Source organism: Microcaecilia unicolor, chromosome 13 (genome assembly GCF_901765095.1).
Source record: "Microcaecilia unicolor chromosome 13, aMicUni1.1, whole genome shotgun sequence".
Lineage (NCBI taxonomy): Eukaryota > Metazoa > Chordata > Amphibia > Gymnophiona > Siphonopidae > Microcaecilia > Microcaecilia unicolor.
The window spans coordinates 96,052,055-96,067,235 of NC_044043.1; the positions used below are offsets into that span (position 1 = coordinate 96,052,055).

The following is a 15,181-nucleotide window of genomic DNA, read 5'->3' on the forward strand; positions in this document are numbered from 1 at the left end:
GTGGCACAGCCATGGGGGGCCTTGGTCCCCTCAGATTGGATTCTGGCCCCTCCCCCCTAGGTCTGCTGGTTTGACTGGCAAGGGTTCCCATGCTCCGCCAGCAGAAGTTTTCCTCCAGTGCTGTTTGCCACCATGCTGCCTGCCCGGATCCCCCCCCCCCCTCACATGCATACTCGGTTTTAGTGGAATTAAGCATGGGTGAACAGCGCTGGAGGAAGACCTCTCCTGGCAGGGCTTCAGGACCCCCGCTAGCCCAGGTAAGTGGGGTTGAGGCAGGGGGCAGACAGCAGTGGGGGAAGAGGGGCAAAATGTGCCCCCTTCCTCCACATTGAGGTCTGGCTAGAACCATCCTGATAGAACCCTGGTGGGGAGAGAGAGCACATTTCAGAAAGCAGAGACAACCGTATGTATGATTGGGAGGCTTTTTGTTCATTTTCCTCTATCATCCATCTCCCCCTCCCTGATGGCAGGCACAGTTGACTCCATGAACCCTTTTGCCAGTTTTCTGGACAGCTGCTAACTGGACAGCGAGCTCAGGCTGGGCAGGAAGGGGTTTTGGGTGAGATCAGCACTTCTGCTTCCGATCAAGACTTTGGGCAATGCTGATTTCTTGATGAATGGAAGGGAAGGGTTCAGAGGGGTCGACACAAAAAGCCACTGTGAGCAGAAGCACGAGGTTACCACGAGGTCTACGCACACATTACTGGGTGCCCACTGCATAAAGGAGTCCAGAGCAGATGTCCATTTGTGTGGTACACACGGGAACACAGTATTTCAACATACATGGTAATCAGTCGTTAGGCACTTGCACCACAATGTGAAGTAAAACAAAGAAACATGGGAAAGAGGATGCGATTTAATACACCGCCTTTCTGTGGTTACAGTCAAAGTGGTTTATATATTATATCCAGGTCCTTATTTTGTACCTGGGGCAATGGAGGGTTAAGTGACTTGCTCAGAGTCTCAAGGAGCTGCAGTGGGAAATCAAACCCAGTTCCCCCAATTCTCAGGCCACTGCACTAACCATTAGGCTACTCCTCCACAGTATGCACAACGCAAGAAATGCACCAACAGGTCCGAGGTAGTGCAGAAGGGTTAATTGACAGAATTTAATGCCAGATTTTTCTTTTCTTTTTTTTCCTGCTACCACAGCAACTGTAAAAAGACAGAACAGGAGGTAGCAGCTCGGAGCTCAGGTCCGAAGAAAATTAAAGTACCAGTACACATCTGTGAATGAGCTGCAATGTTCTTCTGCACATAAATATCAACCTTGCAATAAAGTAAGTGCAAGAAATTTCTGTGAGGCTAATATTTATTTACTAGTAAAAGAGGCCCATTTCCAACAGAAAGGAAACGGGCGCTAGCAAGGTTCCAGGGCCCCCTCCCTCCCTCCACCCTCCCTCCGAGTTCCAGGCACACAGGCTCGGGTGGAAGCGGATGGGAGGTCATCGCTCGCTCCCTCGCTGGATAAGGTGTTGAAAGTGGCCCTGCTCTCTATTCAGGGGTCCGCCCGTGCTTGAGAAGGCGTCGCGGTTTCCCCGGCAACACGGTGACGTCACTGGAAGGCTTCAGACATTACGAACCGGGCTTCAACTTCCTGGCAGTCAGCTTCAGAACGTTGGAGGTGCAAATGATTATAGTAGATTGGGATTTATTAGCCGCTTTTATGAAGGGATTCACCCAGGTACAGTTTAACATTAAATCTTACAATTTTGTTAACAGCGTAACAATAGTAAAAAAAACAAGAATAAACAAAAATACAGTACATAAGGTAAATTGAAAACTTTTGCACAGACCACCAACTCCAGTTCAGTTGTAGATGTGTACGGTGGGCTTTCCCCAATTAGCATGCAAGTTCTGTGTGTGCTTTGAATTTAACGCTCATTAGTGAACTGTATCGCCACGGTTTATTTTCTTACAAACTTCACGGTAGAAGCCACACGCTTAGCCATCGGCATTGCAGCTCTATGTTGTGGCTTTCAGCATCGGCCCTAGAGGGAGTGGATTCCATCGTACATGAAATGACACGACCGTAGGAAGCTCCAGAGACACGTGGCTTCTTGTGCTCCCTGAAGAGATCTCCAGAACACAGGACCACACATCGCTCTCTGCCCCCCCCCACCCCGCTTACCAAGCAGAACATGAACAAGAATGGGTTGCAGGTCACTCGTGTCACCCTACAGGAATGCACATCTCTGCTGTACCAAGGGCAGGGTGGTGGAGGCGGTCTGTCCCGGGTACGGGCAGCAAGGGGATCCCGTTCATCAGTCGTGCGGCTGTCAGCTCTGACGGTCCCCTGCCCCCTCCGATGTCAACGTCCTGTTCCAGGGCAGGGGGCCGGCAGATCCGACAGCCTTACTCTTATCTCTCAGTGCACCCCCTTGCTTTGAGGCGGGAGGGCGGGGCATAACTGGAGGAGGAGGTGCTCCGGGTAGCAAGCAAGCTAGGTAGGCCACTGATTCTTAACCAAATTTTACAAGAAATAACAGGAAGTGGCATGGAAAGAAAGACCGGTCTCACTCACCTGATCCAATGACTTTTTCAATCTTAATTCTAGAAGCTTCTATTTCTCGAGCAAAGTCAAGTACAGCCTGGAAGGGGTCTTCATAGGTATGGGGGTCCACGTAAAACTTAGACTCTGGAAACATAACTGTTATTTTGTCATGGGGAGAGAAAAAAAAACACATGGTGCAGAGTTAATGATGGGAGAGAGAATGTATAGCACTTAGACACACGGGGGGGGGGGGGGGGGGGGGGGGGGGAGGGGAGCAGCCAAACAATATGGATGCAAAGCCTCTCTCTCGCTTGGTGCTCACTGCAATGTTGGGTTAATCGCTTGGGGAATAATTTTACAACCATACAGATGTATAATTAATATGTGCAGTTATCCTCGTGTGGCTATAGGCAAGTTTTGTGCACACTTTTGCTTTGAAAATCACCTCAGGAAATTTATGAAAATAACAGCACTCATAACAAATAAATAGCTGGGTGTCCTAATAATGAACTTGGCTCACAAACACACCTATGATAGAGCTATAAAATAATCATGCAAGAAATACGTAGTGTGATAAATATTCTTTGCAAACAATCACATAATACAGGTATTTTGAAACATCTCGTGAACAAAGTGAAAACGATAAATGTGCACACTTTTTAAGACACTTTGAACACAAATCTTTCTGAAGGATTCTGTGAACAGATGCAACAAAGTTTCCAAGTTTATTTCAAATTCGATATACTGTCCATATAGATCTTCTAAAAAGAAGTGGGAAAGGAAAGCCATAATCAATAGAAAAAGTGAAAGCCTCAAAGATACAAGTGAAAAAGAAATTAAAACCACTAAGAATAAACATATTAACATTTATATCTTGTGCTGATTAATCTGGCTCCAACCGATGGGCCTACAAACAATTGGGAGGAAGGGGTGGGGGGGGGGGGGGGGGGGGGAGGAGGCGAACTAAGCTCCAAAATCATCCTGGAAGAAAAAAGGATTTGAGTTGTTTTGGGGGGGGGGGGGGGGGTTGACTCCTCCAACCACAAATAAAGAGGTATTGCATTCCAGAGGAGCGATCCAGCCACGCTAAGGGGCTCATTTACACTTACAAAGTTACATAGAGGTGTATTTTCAAAGCACTTACGGGAAGATGATCAAAAGCAAACACGGACGCAAACGCTATAGGCCAACAGCACCGGAGCAGCGCCTGCGTTTGCTCCTGCCTGACAATCAGAGTTGGAAAGCGTGTGAACAACGTGCTCGCTGGCTCTGAACGCAATGAGCATGCAAATGTATGCTAAACAGGGCATTAACTATTCCTCCCCAATGCTTAGGGGCAGTTTCACCAAACAAGGGCACTGCTCCTGCGGCAAATACTACGGCAGCTCAGAGTTAGGGTCTGCAGAGCATTGGGGAGGAATGGAGAGCCCTGTCCAGCATGCATCTGCATGCTAGCAGGCCTCCCCATCCCACCTCAGGCAGAAGACCTGACTCCCCCCCCCCCCCCCCCCCCCCCCCCCCCCCCCGACAAAGGACCCAACACCCCCCCCCCCCCCCCCCCGGTGATCAAGTGCTTTCCAACTCCCCCTCCCCCCAACAGAGGCAAACCTGATCCCCCCTCCCCAGAAGCAAACCTGATTCCCTCTGGCAGGGATGGCTCGAGGGTCGGAGGTCCAGCCCCCTTGTACCTCAAAACAACAGAGGAGGGAGTATAATGCCAATGCTCAGATTTCAGTAAAGGAGTAATGAGATAATGTTTCCTGGCAGGGCCCCTGAGAGACTGGGCTGGGCAAGGTTGCCGCTCCACTCCTCCACCCCCCCCCCCCCCCCCAAGGTCACCACCACTCCCCCCCCCGAGATCGCCGCAGCCATTGCTCCCCCTCCACCCCCCCCCCCCCCCCGAGGTCGTCGCTGCTCCTCCCCTCCATCCGCCACTGGGCCGGGCCCCCTGCATTGAAATCGCAGTCTCACCTCCGTGAAAGCAGCGCTGCAGGCAGCAGAACGCCTCTCTTCGGCCCTCCTTCCCTTCTTGTGTCCCACCCTCGCGGAAGTTACGTCAGACAAGGGCGGGACACAGGGAGGGAAGGAGGGCCGAAGGGAGGCGTTCTGCTGCCTGCAGCGCTGCTTTCACGGAAGTGTGACTGCGATTTCAATGCAGGGGGCAGATGGTCGACGACGGAGGGCGGGTGGGACTGCGGCGCCGGGCCCCCCCTTGGAAACTCGGGCCTGGGGAATTTTGTGCCCCCCCTCTCGGCGGCTATGTTTCCTGGAATACCAACTTGTCTGGCATTTTGTCGTTGCTTGGAGTGAGTCTGTGGACTGGCCTTCTGACTTTATACCAGATCTTCAACTTGGTCGAAAACATCGGCAGTGCGTACACGCATTGCAGCCAATCACACCTGAGCAACGATTGAAATCACCAGGATTTTGCAAATAAGTTTCCCCAGTCCTCTAGGTGACCGTTGTTTCAGGAAATATTTGAAGAAACTTTTTTTCCCCACTCCATAATGTTTTGTTTACCTCGGAAATTTTATTATCCTGCTAATTCTCTAGTGAAAAACAGGTGTTTTCACAGAATTCCCTTCTCAATGTCTGGGTAAATGTGGCCATGAATGCTGCTTGTGCAGAAATTTCCCTGGACTCAGCAGAGGGGTTTGCATGTATCTGCATTCTTCAGAAAATAAATACCTGTATGCATGAAAATTAACCCCAAGAAATTTGTCTATGCAAAGAGCTAGTGTAAATTATATACCGTGTTTCAAAATAACAAGACCCCTTTTACATTTCTCTCTAATAAATAAACGGCTGAGTGTACAGTAATAAAAAAGGGCTGCGATAGAGCTATACTACGATTGTGCTACAAATATGCAGTGTGATAAATCATCGCAACTCATGATGCAATGAAATTATCTACAGGTGGTGAACAAGGGGTTGTGCAAATAAAACAGACGGACTGAAAGCTCTCTGGAAAACACTCATGAAACCAGCATGCAATTTGTGGTAAAGTGGCCTGGTTTAGGGTAGCGTAACCATGTGTTTCATACTTTCAGGGCAATGACAGATACGCAGTAAGAGCAGATGTACAAAGAATTCTATCACCGCACCTCCTGATGCATTGTGGGACCTGCAAATGAAGAAGCAGGACTACAAATCCCAGCACGCACTGTGACTGCACGTTCAGAATCCCCAACCAATTCGTGAGGACAGCCCTGGCCTGTTTTTCCCATGCTGCAGACACATCTTAAGAGATGGACACTTACAAAAACAAAGAACACCCTTAAATGAAGAAGAGACAAAGGGGAAGCCACTTGAGATTGGTAGCATGGAATCTTGCTGCTCTTTGGGATTCCGGAACCTTGCTGCTCTTTGGGATTCTGTCAGGTACTTGTGACCTGGATTGGTCACTACTGGAAGCAGGATACTAGGCTAGATGGACCATCATTCTGACCCAGTATGGCTATTCTTATGTTCATAAAAAAAATTCTCTGCCTGGGGTAAATGAAATTGGTATAGGAGGGTCCCACAATAGGGAAAGGCCAGCATGACCCTAAAAACAATCCCTAGTTCTTGACCCGTATTGCCAATGAAACTGCAGGCAAAGTTCATTTGTGAGCAAAACATCGACTTTGACCTTAATCTTCCTCCTGTACCAGCTATACTCCAGGGCAGATTTTTGGAAAGGATGGGGGTGTGATGCCTGAGGAAACTGCTCACCAGGGCATGGTGTGGCGTGGTCGTGCCGGGCTTGTGGGAAAGACCATTTGGGTCGTGCCCGCACTCACCCTGTCCGTTCTCGTAGTGCCTCTTCTCCTCGTCGGACTCCTGAAACGCCTTGCTGTAACCGCAGCGCCTATGAGAAGAGAAAATAGGAGGGAAAGACTAGTACAAGTGATCACGGAGAGGCCAATTTTCAAGCAATTTACACCCAAAAACTATCCTTTCTTACAGGCAGATGATCAAAAGCAAACGCCGGCGCTAGAGGCTGTTAGCGCCATACTAGCGCCGGCGTTTGCTACCACCTCATGATCAGAGTCCTCAAGCGTGTGAAACAACGCGCTCGAGGGCTCTTAGCGCAAGTAGCATGCAAATGCATGCTAATCAGCGCTTAACGCATTCATTCCCAATGATCAGCGTCCAGCGCGCCAAAGATTGGGTCGCTTGCCACGACAAACCCTACGCCAGCTCCGAGCTGGCGTTAGGGTTTGTAGATCATTGGGGAGGAATGGTGAGCCCTGTCCAGCAGGCCCCCGTTCCCCCCTACAGCAAACCTGCCAGCGAGGGCAGTTGAGAATGTCCAAAATTTGTACGTTTCTGTGACGGGGCAGTTGAGGAAGTCCAAAATTTGGACGTTTCTGCGATGGGCAGTTAAGGACGTCCAAAATTGGATGTTTGTATCAGAAAGATGTCTTTCTCATAGAAACATCCAATTTTGGATGTCCTTAACTGCCCATCGCAGAAACGTCCAAATTTTGGACGTCCTCAACTGCTCCATCGCTATACCTTCGACACTCCCTTGAAATTTGGCCGTCCCTGCAACAGGGCAGTCGAGGACGTCCATCTTCCGATTTAAAGATGGGCGTCCTTCTCTTTTCATTGGTCTCCAGCCCTGTCAAACAAGTGCGGGAGGATTGTGCTGAGCGCATGCTCAGGCACAATTCTCCCGCACTTCTACCCCATGATCAGAGATAATTGTGCTGCTTAAATTTACATGCATTATCTCTGATCATAGGTCTAATAGCGCCCCGCGCTGTTCCAGCGCTATTTTAGAGCGCTGTTTGGAACGGCACGGGGCTTTTGATCATCTGCCTGTCAGTGTTCCTATATTCTTTAGGTTGTTCCATAGCCACACTGAGAGGAGGTGTTGCTGGGAAGGTATTTAGATTCAAAGAGGAAAAATACAAGTTTTGACTGCACTCTTACATCTTCATGTGCACTACCTAGCAAAATTCTACCTACAGGAAAGGCAGGTGCTGTGTCCTCAAGACAGGTTTCACAGCAAAATACACACATGCCCTGTTGCTTTGACACAAAGCTATGTTCCATTACAGACAGCCTACAAATTACCCTATAAAAGGACTGGCAGTGGAGACCAGTCCTCACCGCATAGCTCTGGCCTCCAATCCTGCTTCTAAACCCACCATGTCACTTAGAGCTGTTAAATCTGCACACGCAGTCCCATATCCCACTGCTGCCACCATGTCTCCGTGTGACCATCAGCAAGTCAATCATTACTTCTGAAACATGCTGGAGGCAAACTCTGTGGTGGTTCCTGCCTGTTGTCACATTGTAAGTAGCTTTATTCTTATTGTTGTCTGTCCTTAAATGATTTATGTCATTTTTATTGAGCTTTTTAAAGCAAATTATGGAGCCGTATAATGTGGAGAGAAATTTTACAAAAGGTTGTCTATGTGTGGAGTTTCCCTGTGCTGTTGTTCTGAGCATTGCACGGAATTGCTAATGAGCTCATTTAATACAAAATGAGCTCATCAGCGTAAGACCTCTGGTCACTGCTTCTGTGCATCAGACTGGCTAAAACCAGTCTAAATCAGGGGCATAGCTACGTGGGGCCACGGGGGCCTGGGTCCCCGTAGGTTTGGCCCTGGACCTCCCTGCCGACGACCCTCTCGACCCCCCCTCCCGCCGCCAACCCGCCATCGCCTACCTTAGCTGGCGGGGCACCCAATCCCCTACGTGCAGGACATCAGACTCAGAAACTAAACGAAGGAAGAAGAGGACCTCGGCTGGTGGGGGTTGGGGTCCCCCGCCAGCAAAGGTAGGTGACGGCGACGGAGGGCTGCGGCGGGAGGGGGGGGGGGGGTCAAAGTTGTTGTTGGTGGTGGCGGTGGGGGGCTAAAATGTGCCCCCTCACCTCGCGCTCTGGACCCCCCTCCCGCCGGTCTGGCTACGCCCCTGGTCTAAATGCAACTTCGAAAGCCCAGTTTGCTTTGAGAATTGGGCCCACGGTTTCCCCGCCTCCCTCTTAATTCCCCCATAATACCTTTCCCATCATTCCTCCACTTACAGTCTCCAGTTACCCTGCACAAGCCTTTCTCCATTCTCACCCTCTCGCCTTGTCGCTCTCCTGCCGCAGTCTCCCCCTGGTCTCTCCTTCCACCCCTGAGGCAGATATTTCAGGAGAAAGAGCCTGTGACTGCAAGGGGGGGGGGGGGGGTTCAACTACCACTGCCAGCTGCTAGTGACTCCAAGCAAGTCACTTAACAGAAAGGCGGTAAATCAAATCCACCCCCTCCCCCTTTCCCCATGTTACAGCCAGGGTTCAACAAAGCTTCCAAACCATTCCAGGCAGCAGGAAGTGTAATGGGTGAGGGGGCTGAAGATCAGGGGAATGGGCACCACCTCCAGGCATGCCATGGAGTGAAACCAAGACTGGCTCTGTTTAACTGTATGCAGTTGCCTGGCTACAAACAGATACAGATTGTCATCATTTCCCAGCAGATGAGACTGTGGGACAGATGCACAGAAAGACCGACTGTCTGGACAGATGTGCAATGCATGGTAAGTTGGTACAGCACAGAGGACTGACCCTGAGGTCCGCATGCTGTATCACCTAGCCAGATGTTTAGTCCTAGCTATGCAATCCTGCCAGATGTGTGGTAACAGATATCTCTATCCTGTGCATGAGTCACTACAGATGTGCCCTGTGTCCTGCCAGCTGTGCTCTACCACATGCCAGTATCTGCAGGGCATTTCACACACCTCTTCCTGCAGAGCAGAGCCAGGAGGAGAATCACCAGCCCTGTGATTAGAGCCAGGCAGATCCAGACGATGGTAATGGTGTCATAGCGCAGAATCCCTGCCGGAGAGAGAGACAGAGTGAGAGCAGAAAGCGGCTGCATCAGACTGCAGTGCACAGTGGGGGAAGAGCGCAGCCAGTGCATGCTTTGACTGGCAAGAGAGATGAGCCTCAGCAGCACTGGCAGTGACAGCTCAGACAAAGAAACCTGGAAGTGCATATGGTGACTAGAGAGACTTAAATGAGACATGTGCAGTCAGTGACATGCGAAACAGAGAGAAGCATGCAGTCACAAGAGAGACTGCCAGGGAGGAGTACACACAGTGATGTCTGAGACAGACGGAAGCCTGGTAAGCACAAGGAGTGACATGTGAAATGGGAGAGAGTGACAGGAGCAGTCACAAGCTAGACTGTCAGGGAGGAGTACACAGTGACATTTGAGATAGACGGAAGCCCAGTAAGCACAAGCAGTGACATGTGAAATGGGAGAGAGTGACAGGAGCAGTCACGAGTGAGACTGTCAGGGAGGAGTACACACAGTGACATCTGAGACAGACGGAAGCCCAGTAAGCACAAGCAGTGACATGTGAAATGGGAGAGAGTGACAGGAGCAGTCACGAGTGAGACTGTCAGGGAGGAGTACACACAGTGATGTCTGAGACAGACGGAAGCCCAGTAAGCATAAGCAGTGACGTGTAAAATGGGAGAGAGTGACAGGAGCAGTCACAAGAGAGACTGCCAGGGAAGAGTACACACAGTGACGTCTGAGACAGACGGAAGCCCAGTAAGCACAAGCAGTGACGTGTGAAATGGGAGAGAGTGACAGGAGCAGTCACAAGAGAGACTGCCAGGGAAGAGTACACACAGTGACGTCTGAGACAGACAGAAGCCCAGTAAGCACAAGCAGTGACGTGTGAAATGGGAGAGAGTGACAGGAGCAGTCACAAGAGAGACTGCCAGGGAAGAGTACACACAGTGACGTCTGAGACAGACGGAAGCCCAGTAAGCACAAGCAGTGACGTGTGAAATGGGAGAGAGTGACAGGAGCAGTCACAAGAGAGACTGCCAGGGAAGAGTACACACAGTGACGTCTGAGACAGACGGAAGCCCAGTAAGCACAAGCAGTGACATGTGAAATGCGCGAGAGTGTCAGGAGCAGTCACAAGCGAGTGTCAGGGAGGAGTACACAGTGACATTTGAGATAGACGGAAGCCCAGCAAACACAGGCAGTGATAAATGAAATGGGGGGCATGGGGAGGAATACACAGAGTGACAAATGACACAGACAGAAGCAGTCACAAATGAGACTGCCAGGATTCCAGGGAGGCGTCCACGGTAAAATATGAGACAAGACAGTGAGCATAAGAAGGGACAGGAGAGGAATACACAGTGACAGTTGAGACAGGAAGGAGCAGTCACAAGCGAGTGTCAGAAATACAGGGAGGAGTGCACAGTGACACATGAGACAAACAAGAGAGTGGTCTGGTCAAGCTCTGATAAACCAACAGACTGGACCACAGCAGTTGATGTTTCTTGATGAAGTGATGTCACACACTTGTCCAAAGGAAACCAGGCGTCTCCCACTGGCCCTCATTCAGCAAAGAACAAGGCACAGTGTCTTCTAGTGTTTGGCTCTGCGCTCCCTGTGATGAAACCACTCACCTCCTATTATCTGTGACACGTGGCATTCAGATCCTTCTACAATAATTCATATTTGTTCACTGTCTTTGTGCCTAAGAACTGAGCATAAACTGGGGGGAGGCTAAGGTGGGGGGGGGGGGGGGGGAATAGTCACACACTTTTCACTATTAAAATAGGTTTTTACCGTAAGTCCATGGGGTTAAATCTCCCCACCAGTCTGCCACTGCTGTCCAGCTCAATTTTGTGTGGATAACTCCATACACAAAAATGCTTATCCTAAATGTGGTGGATTTAACCAGATATTTGGCCTGCAACTCCAGCAAATGCTGTGTTTTGCAGCCCCTGAACGACAACCCCTCAGTATCACACAGTGATCAACGGAGAGGGAAATGATACTGGGGTCTCCAGTTTACCCAGTTCTGTGCTGGAAGTGAAGCTCTGTAACTGTTACACAACTACCCCCTGCAGATGGCAGGATTGGAGGCTATGGGAAAGTAAGGCCTTAGCAATGCCATACCGGTCCCAGCAGCTCCCTGAGGATGGCAGTCACAGAAATGAGATATCCCCAAAGTACTAGTGAAGAGCTGGACTATCTATTTGCACTGCACCTAGTCAGATGTCAGAGGAGGTTGGAGAATCTGGAATCTGCAGGGGCTCACTGGATCTAGAATAGGCGCTCAGCTCTTCCAGCCTGTCATTCCAAGCCTCTGCCCTGTGTCTCAAGCCTTCTCTAGCCAATCAGGATGATATCAGAATGAGCTCTGCAGAATAGGTTGAACCATGCTGCTACGCAGAGTAGCTCGGGGGGGGGGGGGGGGGGGGGCTCCCGATTCCCATGAGAGTCCCAGGCAAATTCACTGTCAGCACTGGAGCTGTCATGGCCACATCCTCAGGGACAGACACCTTCTAGTGCTCCACACTGAATCACCATAGCCCTCAACCTTATCCTTTGTATGAATGGTGGGAATTTTTCTATGTTCTCATGATCCTAGTACAGAATTCCCAAAATTTCCACATGCTGCTTTCCTGTGGCTCCTCACTTCCCCACATTTTCCACATACTGCTTTCTCGTGGCCTCTCACTTCCCCACATTTTCCACATACTGCTTTCTCATGGCCTCTCACTTTCCCACATTTTCCTCATACTGCTTTCTCGTGGCCTCTTCAATTTCCACGTACTGCTTTCCCGTGACCCATCACTTCCCCAAAATTTCCACATGCTGCTTTCCTGTGGCCCCTCACTTCCCCACATTTTCCACATACTGCTTTCCCGTGGCCTCTCACTTTCCCACATTTTCCACATGCTGCTTTCCCGTGGCCCCTCACTTCCCCACATTTTCCACATACTGCTTTCCCGTGGCCTCTCACTTCCCCACATTTTCCTCATACTGCTTTCCCATGGCCTCTCACTTCCCCACATTTTCCTCATACTGCTTTCCCATGGCCTCTCACTTCCCCACATTTTCCTCATACTGCTTTCCCATGGCCCCTCACTTCCCCACATTTTCCACATACTGCTTTCTCGTGGCCTCTCACTTTCCTACATTTTCCACATGCTGCTTTCCCGTGGCCCCTCACTTCCCCACATTTTCCACATACTGCTTTCTCGTGGTCTCTCACTTCCCCACATTTTCCTCATACTGCTTTCTTGTGGCCTCTTCAATTTCCACGTACTGCTTTCCCGTGACTCCTCACTTCCCCAAAATTTCCACATGCTGCTTTCCTGTGGCCCCTCACTTCCCCACATTTTCCACATACTGCTTTCTCGTGGCCTCTCACTTTCCCACATTTTCCTCATACTGCTTTCTCGTGGCCTCTTCAATTTCCACATACTGCTTTCCCGTGGCCCCTCACTTCCCCACATTTTCCACATGCTGCTTTCCTGTGGCCCCTCACTTCCCCACATTTTCCACATACTGCTTTCTCATGGCCTCTCACTGTCCCACATTTTCCTCATACTGCTTTCTCGTGGCCTCTTCAATTTCCACGTACTGCTTTCCCGTGACCCCTCACTTCCCCAAAATTTCCACATGCTGCTTTCCTGTGGCCCCTCACTTCCCCACATTTTCCACATACTGCTTTCTCGTGGCCTCTCACTTTCCCATATTTTCCTCATACTGCTTTCTCGTGGCCTATTCAATTTCCACATACTGCTTTCCCGTGGCCTCTCACTTCCTCAAAATTTCCACATGCTACTTTCCTGTGGCCCCTCACATCCCCACATTTTCCACATACTGCTTTCCCGTGGCCTTTTTACTTCTCTGCAATTTCCACATATTGCTTTCCTGTAGCACCTCACGTCCCTGCAATTTTCACATTCTGCTTTCCCGTGGCCCCTCTTCCCCATAATTTCCACATTCTGCTTTCCTGTGGCCCCTCAATTCCCCACAATCGCCATATACTGTTTTCCTGTGGCCCTTCAATTCCCCACAATCGCCATATACTGTTTTCCTGTGGCCCTTCACTTACTCACTGTCCCTGTTTCCACCTCCAGGATCTGGCTGAAGCGGCCACAGCCGGCAGAGGTGCGGGCACGCACCTGGAAGAGATAGCGGGTGGAAGGCTTGAGGCCAGACACAGTGGCACTGGTGGCCTTGGATTTCAGGGTGGAGTAACTCTGCATTTCTTTGTCCTGCAGGGACACAACACAGCAAGGTCAGCAGGGGACCCCAGAAATAACCAGGACTGGGGCAAAAACACCCATCTCCTGGGATTATAACACAGCACAGACAATAGGGAAGCCCTGAAATTCCTGAGCACGACATAACACGAACGTTAACGCACTGTCACCTTATTTCTCACGCCGGAAATGAACTGATTATCTAACTTACTCTATAATTAACCCTATCATTTATGAACTTTAACGCAATACCACTTTGTATTTCTCATTCCGGAAATGGCGATCGCCATTACGGCATAATGTAAGCCACATTGAGCCTGCAAAAAGGTGGGAAAATGTGGGATACAAATGCAACAAATAAATAACAGTACTCTCCTTTCTCTTACACTGGTTAAAGATTGTCTTCAGAAAAGGAATGTACTTGTAACAGACATTACTATTCTAGGAAAAAAAAAAAAACGAGCCCGGAGAGTGGATATTGTTACGGACTTCACATTTCAAGACAGGAATTCTCTCTGGCACATCAGTGTTACAGAACTGCCTAAGCTTTGGCAGTAACAGATTGAACTCAGGTTCTCCCACCCCATAGAGGGGGCTGTGTAGTAAAAATGAGAAAGAAGCTGGCAATTTGTTCAGGTATGAGCTTCTGAGGATTAAGAGTCCGCTTCCTTGTGCAGTGATCACTAGAGCAGATGAATGCTCCCATATCAAACCCTCTTTTAAACAAACACTGTCACGGGTTCCTTGTGCAAGCATTATACAGAAGGAGGCTGTCATGCGATTTCATTGGCACCGCTTGGGGGCTGAGGGCTTTAAGCTGGCCTCTTCCCCGAGAGGAAACTACATATCTGCTGTTGTGAAAAGAGGGGCAAAACTCACAATTAGGGTTACCATATGGCTCCAGAAAAAGGAGGCCACATTGATCCAGTCTGGGTTTTGCTTCCATTGAAAGCAATGGAAGCAAAATCCAGACTGGCTCAATCTGTCCTTTTTCTGGAGCCGTATGGTAACCCTACTCACAATTAATATGTAGTGAACAGTCCATGTGCTGCTCAAACCAATCCAGCAGTGTGTGCAGACAATAACAAGCTAGAATGCACTGCGCTGCCACCTAGAGATCGAAGCTAACACTTACATGTCAGAATGAGGAACAGCTGTTACCTTTTCAAAGTACTTGACCTCATACTCCAGGATGATGCCATTGGGCTGGTCTGGCTCATGCCACAGCAGTGACACACTGTTTTGTCCTGTGCCCTTCTGACGAATAAGCGTCACCTGTGACGGAGCTGCAGAAAGAATAAGAAATGAATTTTAGCAACTTGTATCGTGGAAGGTGTTTACCATCTAGCTCCAGACTGACGTCACAGGGTTGATTCAGTCTTGGTTTCACCCCACTAAATGCAGGGATTTGTTGCTCTGATTTCCTGGTTCCATTCCCTCCACCCTAAAATGTTAAACTATGTCCATTTGTGGAGGAGTAGCCTAATGATTAGTGCAATGACATGAGAACCAGGGGAACAGGGTTCAATTCCCACTGCAGCTCCCTGTGACTGTGGGCAAGTCACTGAACCCCCTCCCCCCCCCTCCCCCCACTGCATTAGGTGCAAAATAGATACCCGTATATAATATGTCAACCGCAGAAAGGTGGTATATCGAACCTCACCCTTCCCTTT

The 15,181-nt window shown here is 49.6% G+C and overlaps 1 protein-coding gene across 1 annotated transcript in view; it reads right to left on the reverse strand.

Annotated features, from left to right (window-relative positions):
* LOC115482471 (ephrin type-A receptor 8-like) overlaps window positions 1-15,181 on the reverse strand; it is a 194,631-nt gene that overhangs the window by 19,623 nt on the left and 159,827 nt on the right. Inside the window, exons 6-10 of the mRNA XM_030222244.1 lie at window positions 14,670-14,794; window positions 13,358-13,520; window positions 9,212-9,308; window positions 6,277-6,344; window positions 2,525-2,650 (exon numbers count right to left, since the gene is read on the reverse strand). Coding sequence (XP_030078104.1) covers window positions 2,525-2,650; window positions 6,277-6,344; window positions 9,212-9,308; window positions 13,358-13,520; window positions 14,670-14,794 — 579 coding nt within the window. The remainder of the gene's footprint in view (window positions 1-2,524; window positions 2,651-6,276; window positions 6,345-9,211; window positions 9,309-13,357; window positions 13,521-14,669; window positions 14,795-15,181) is intronic.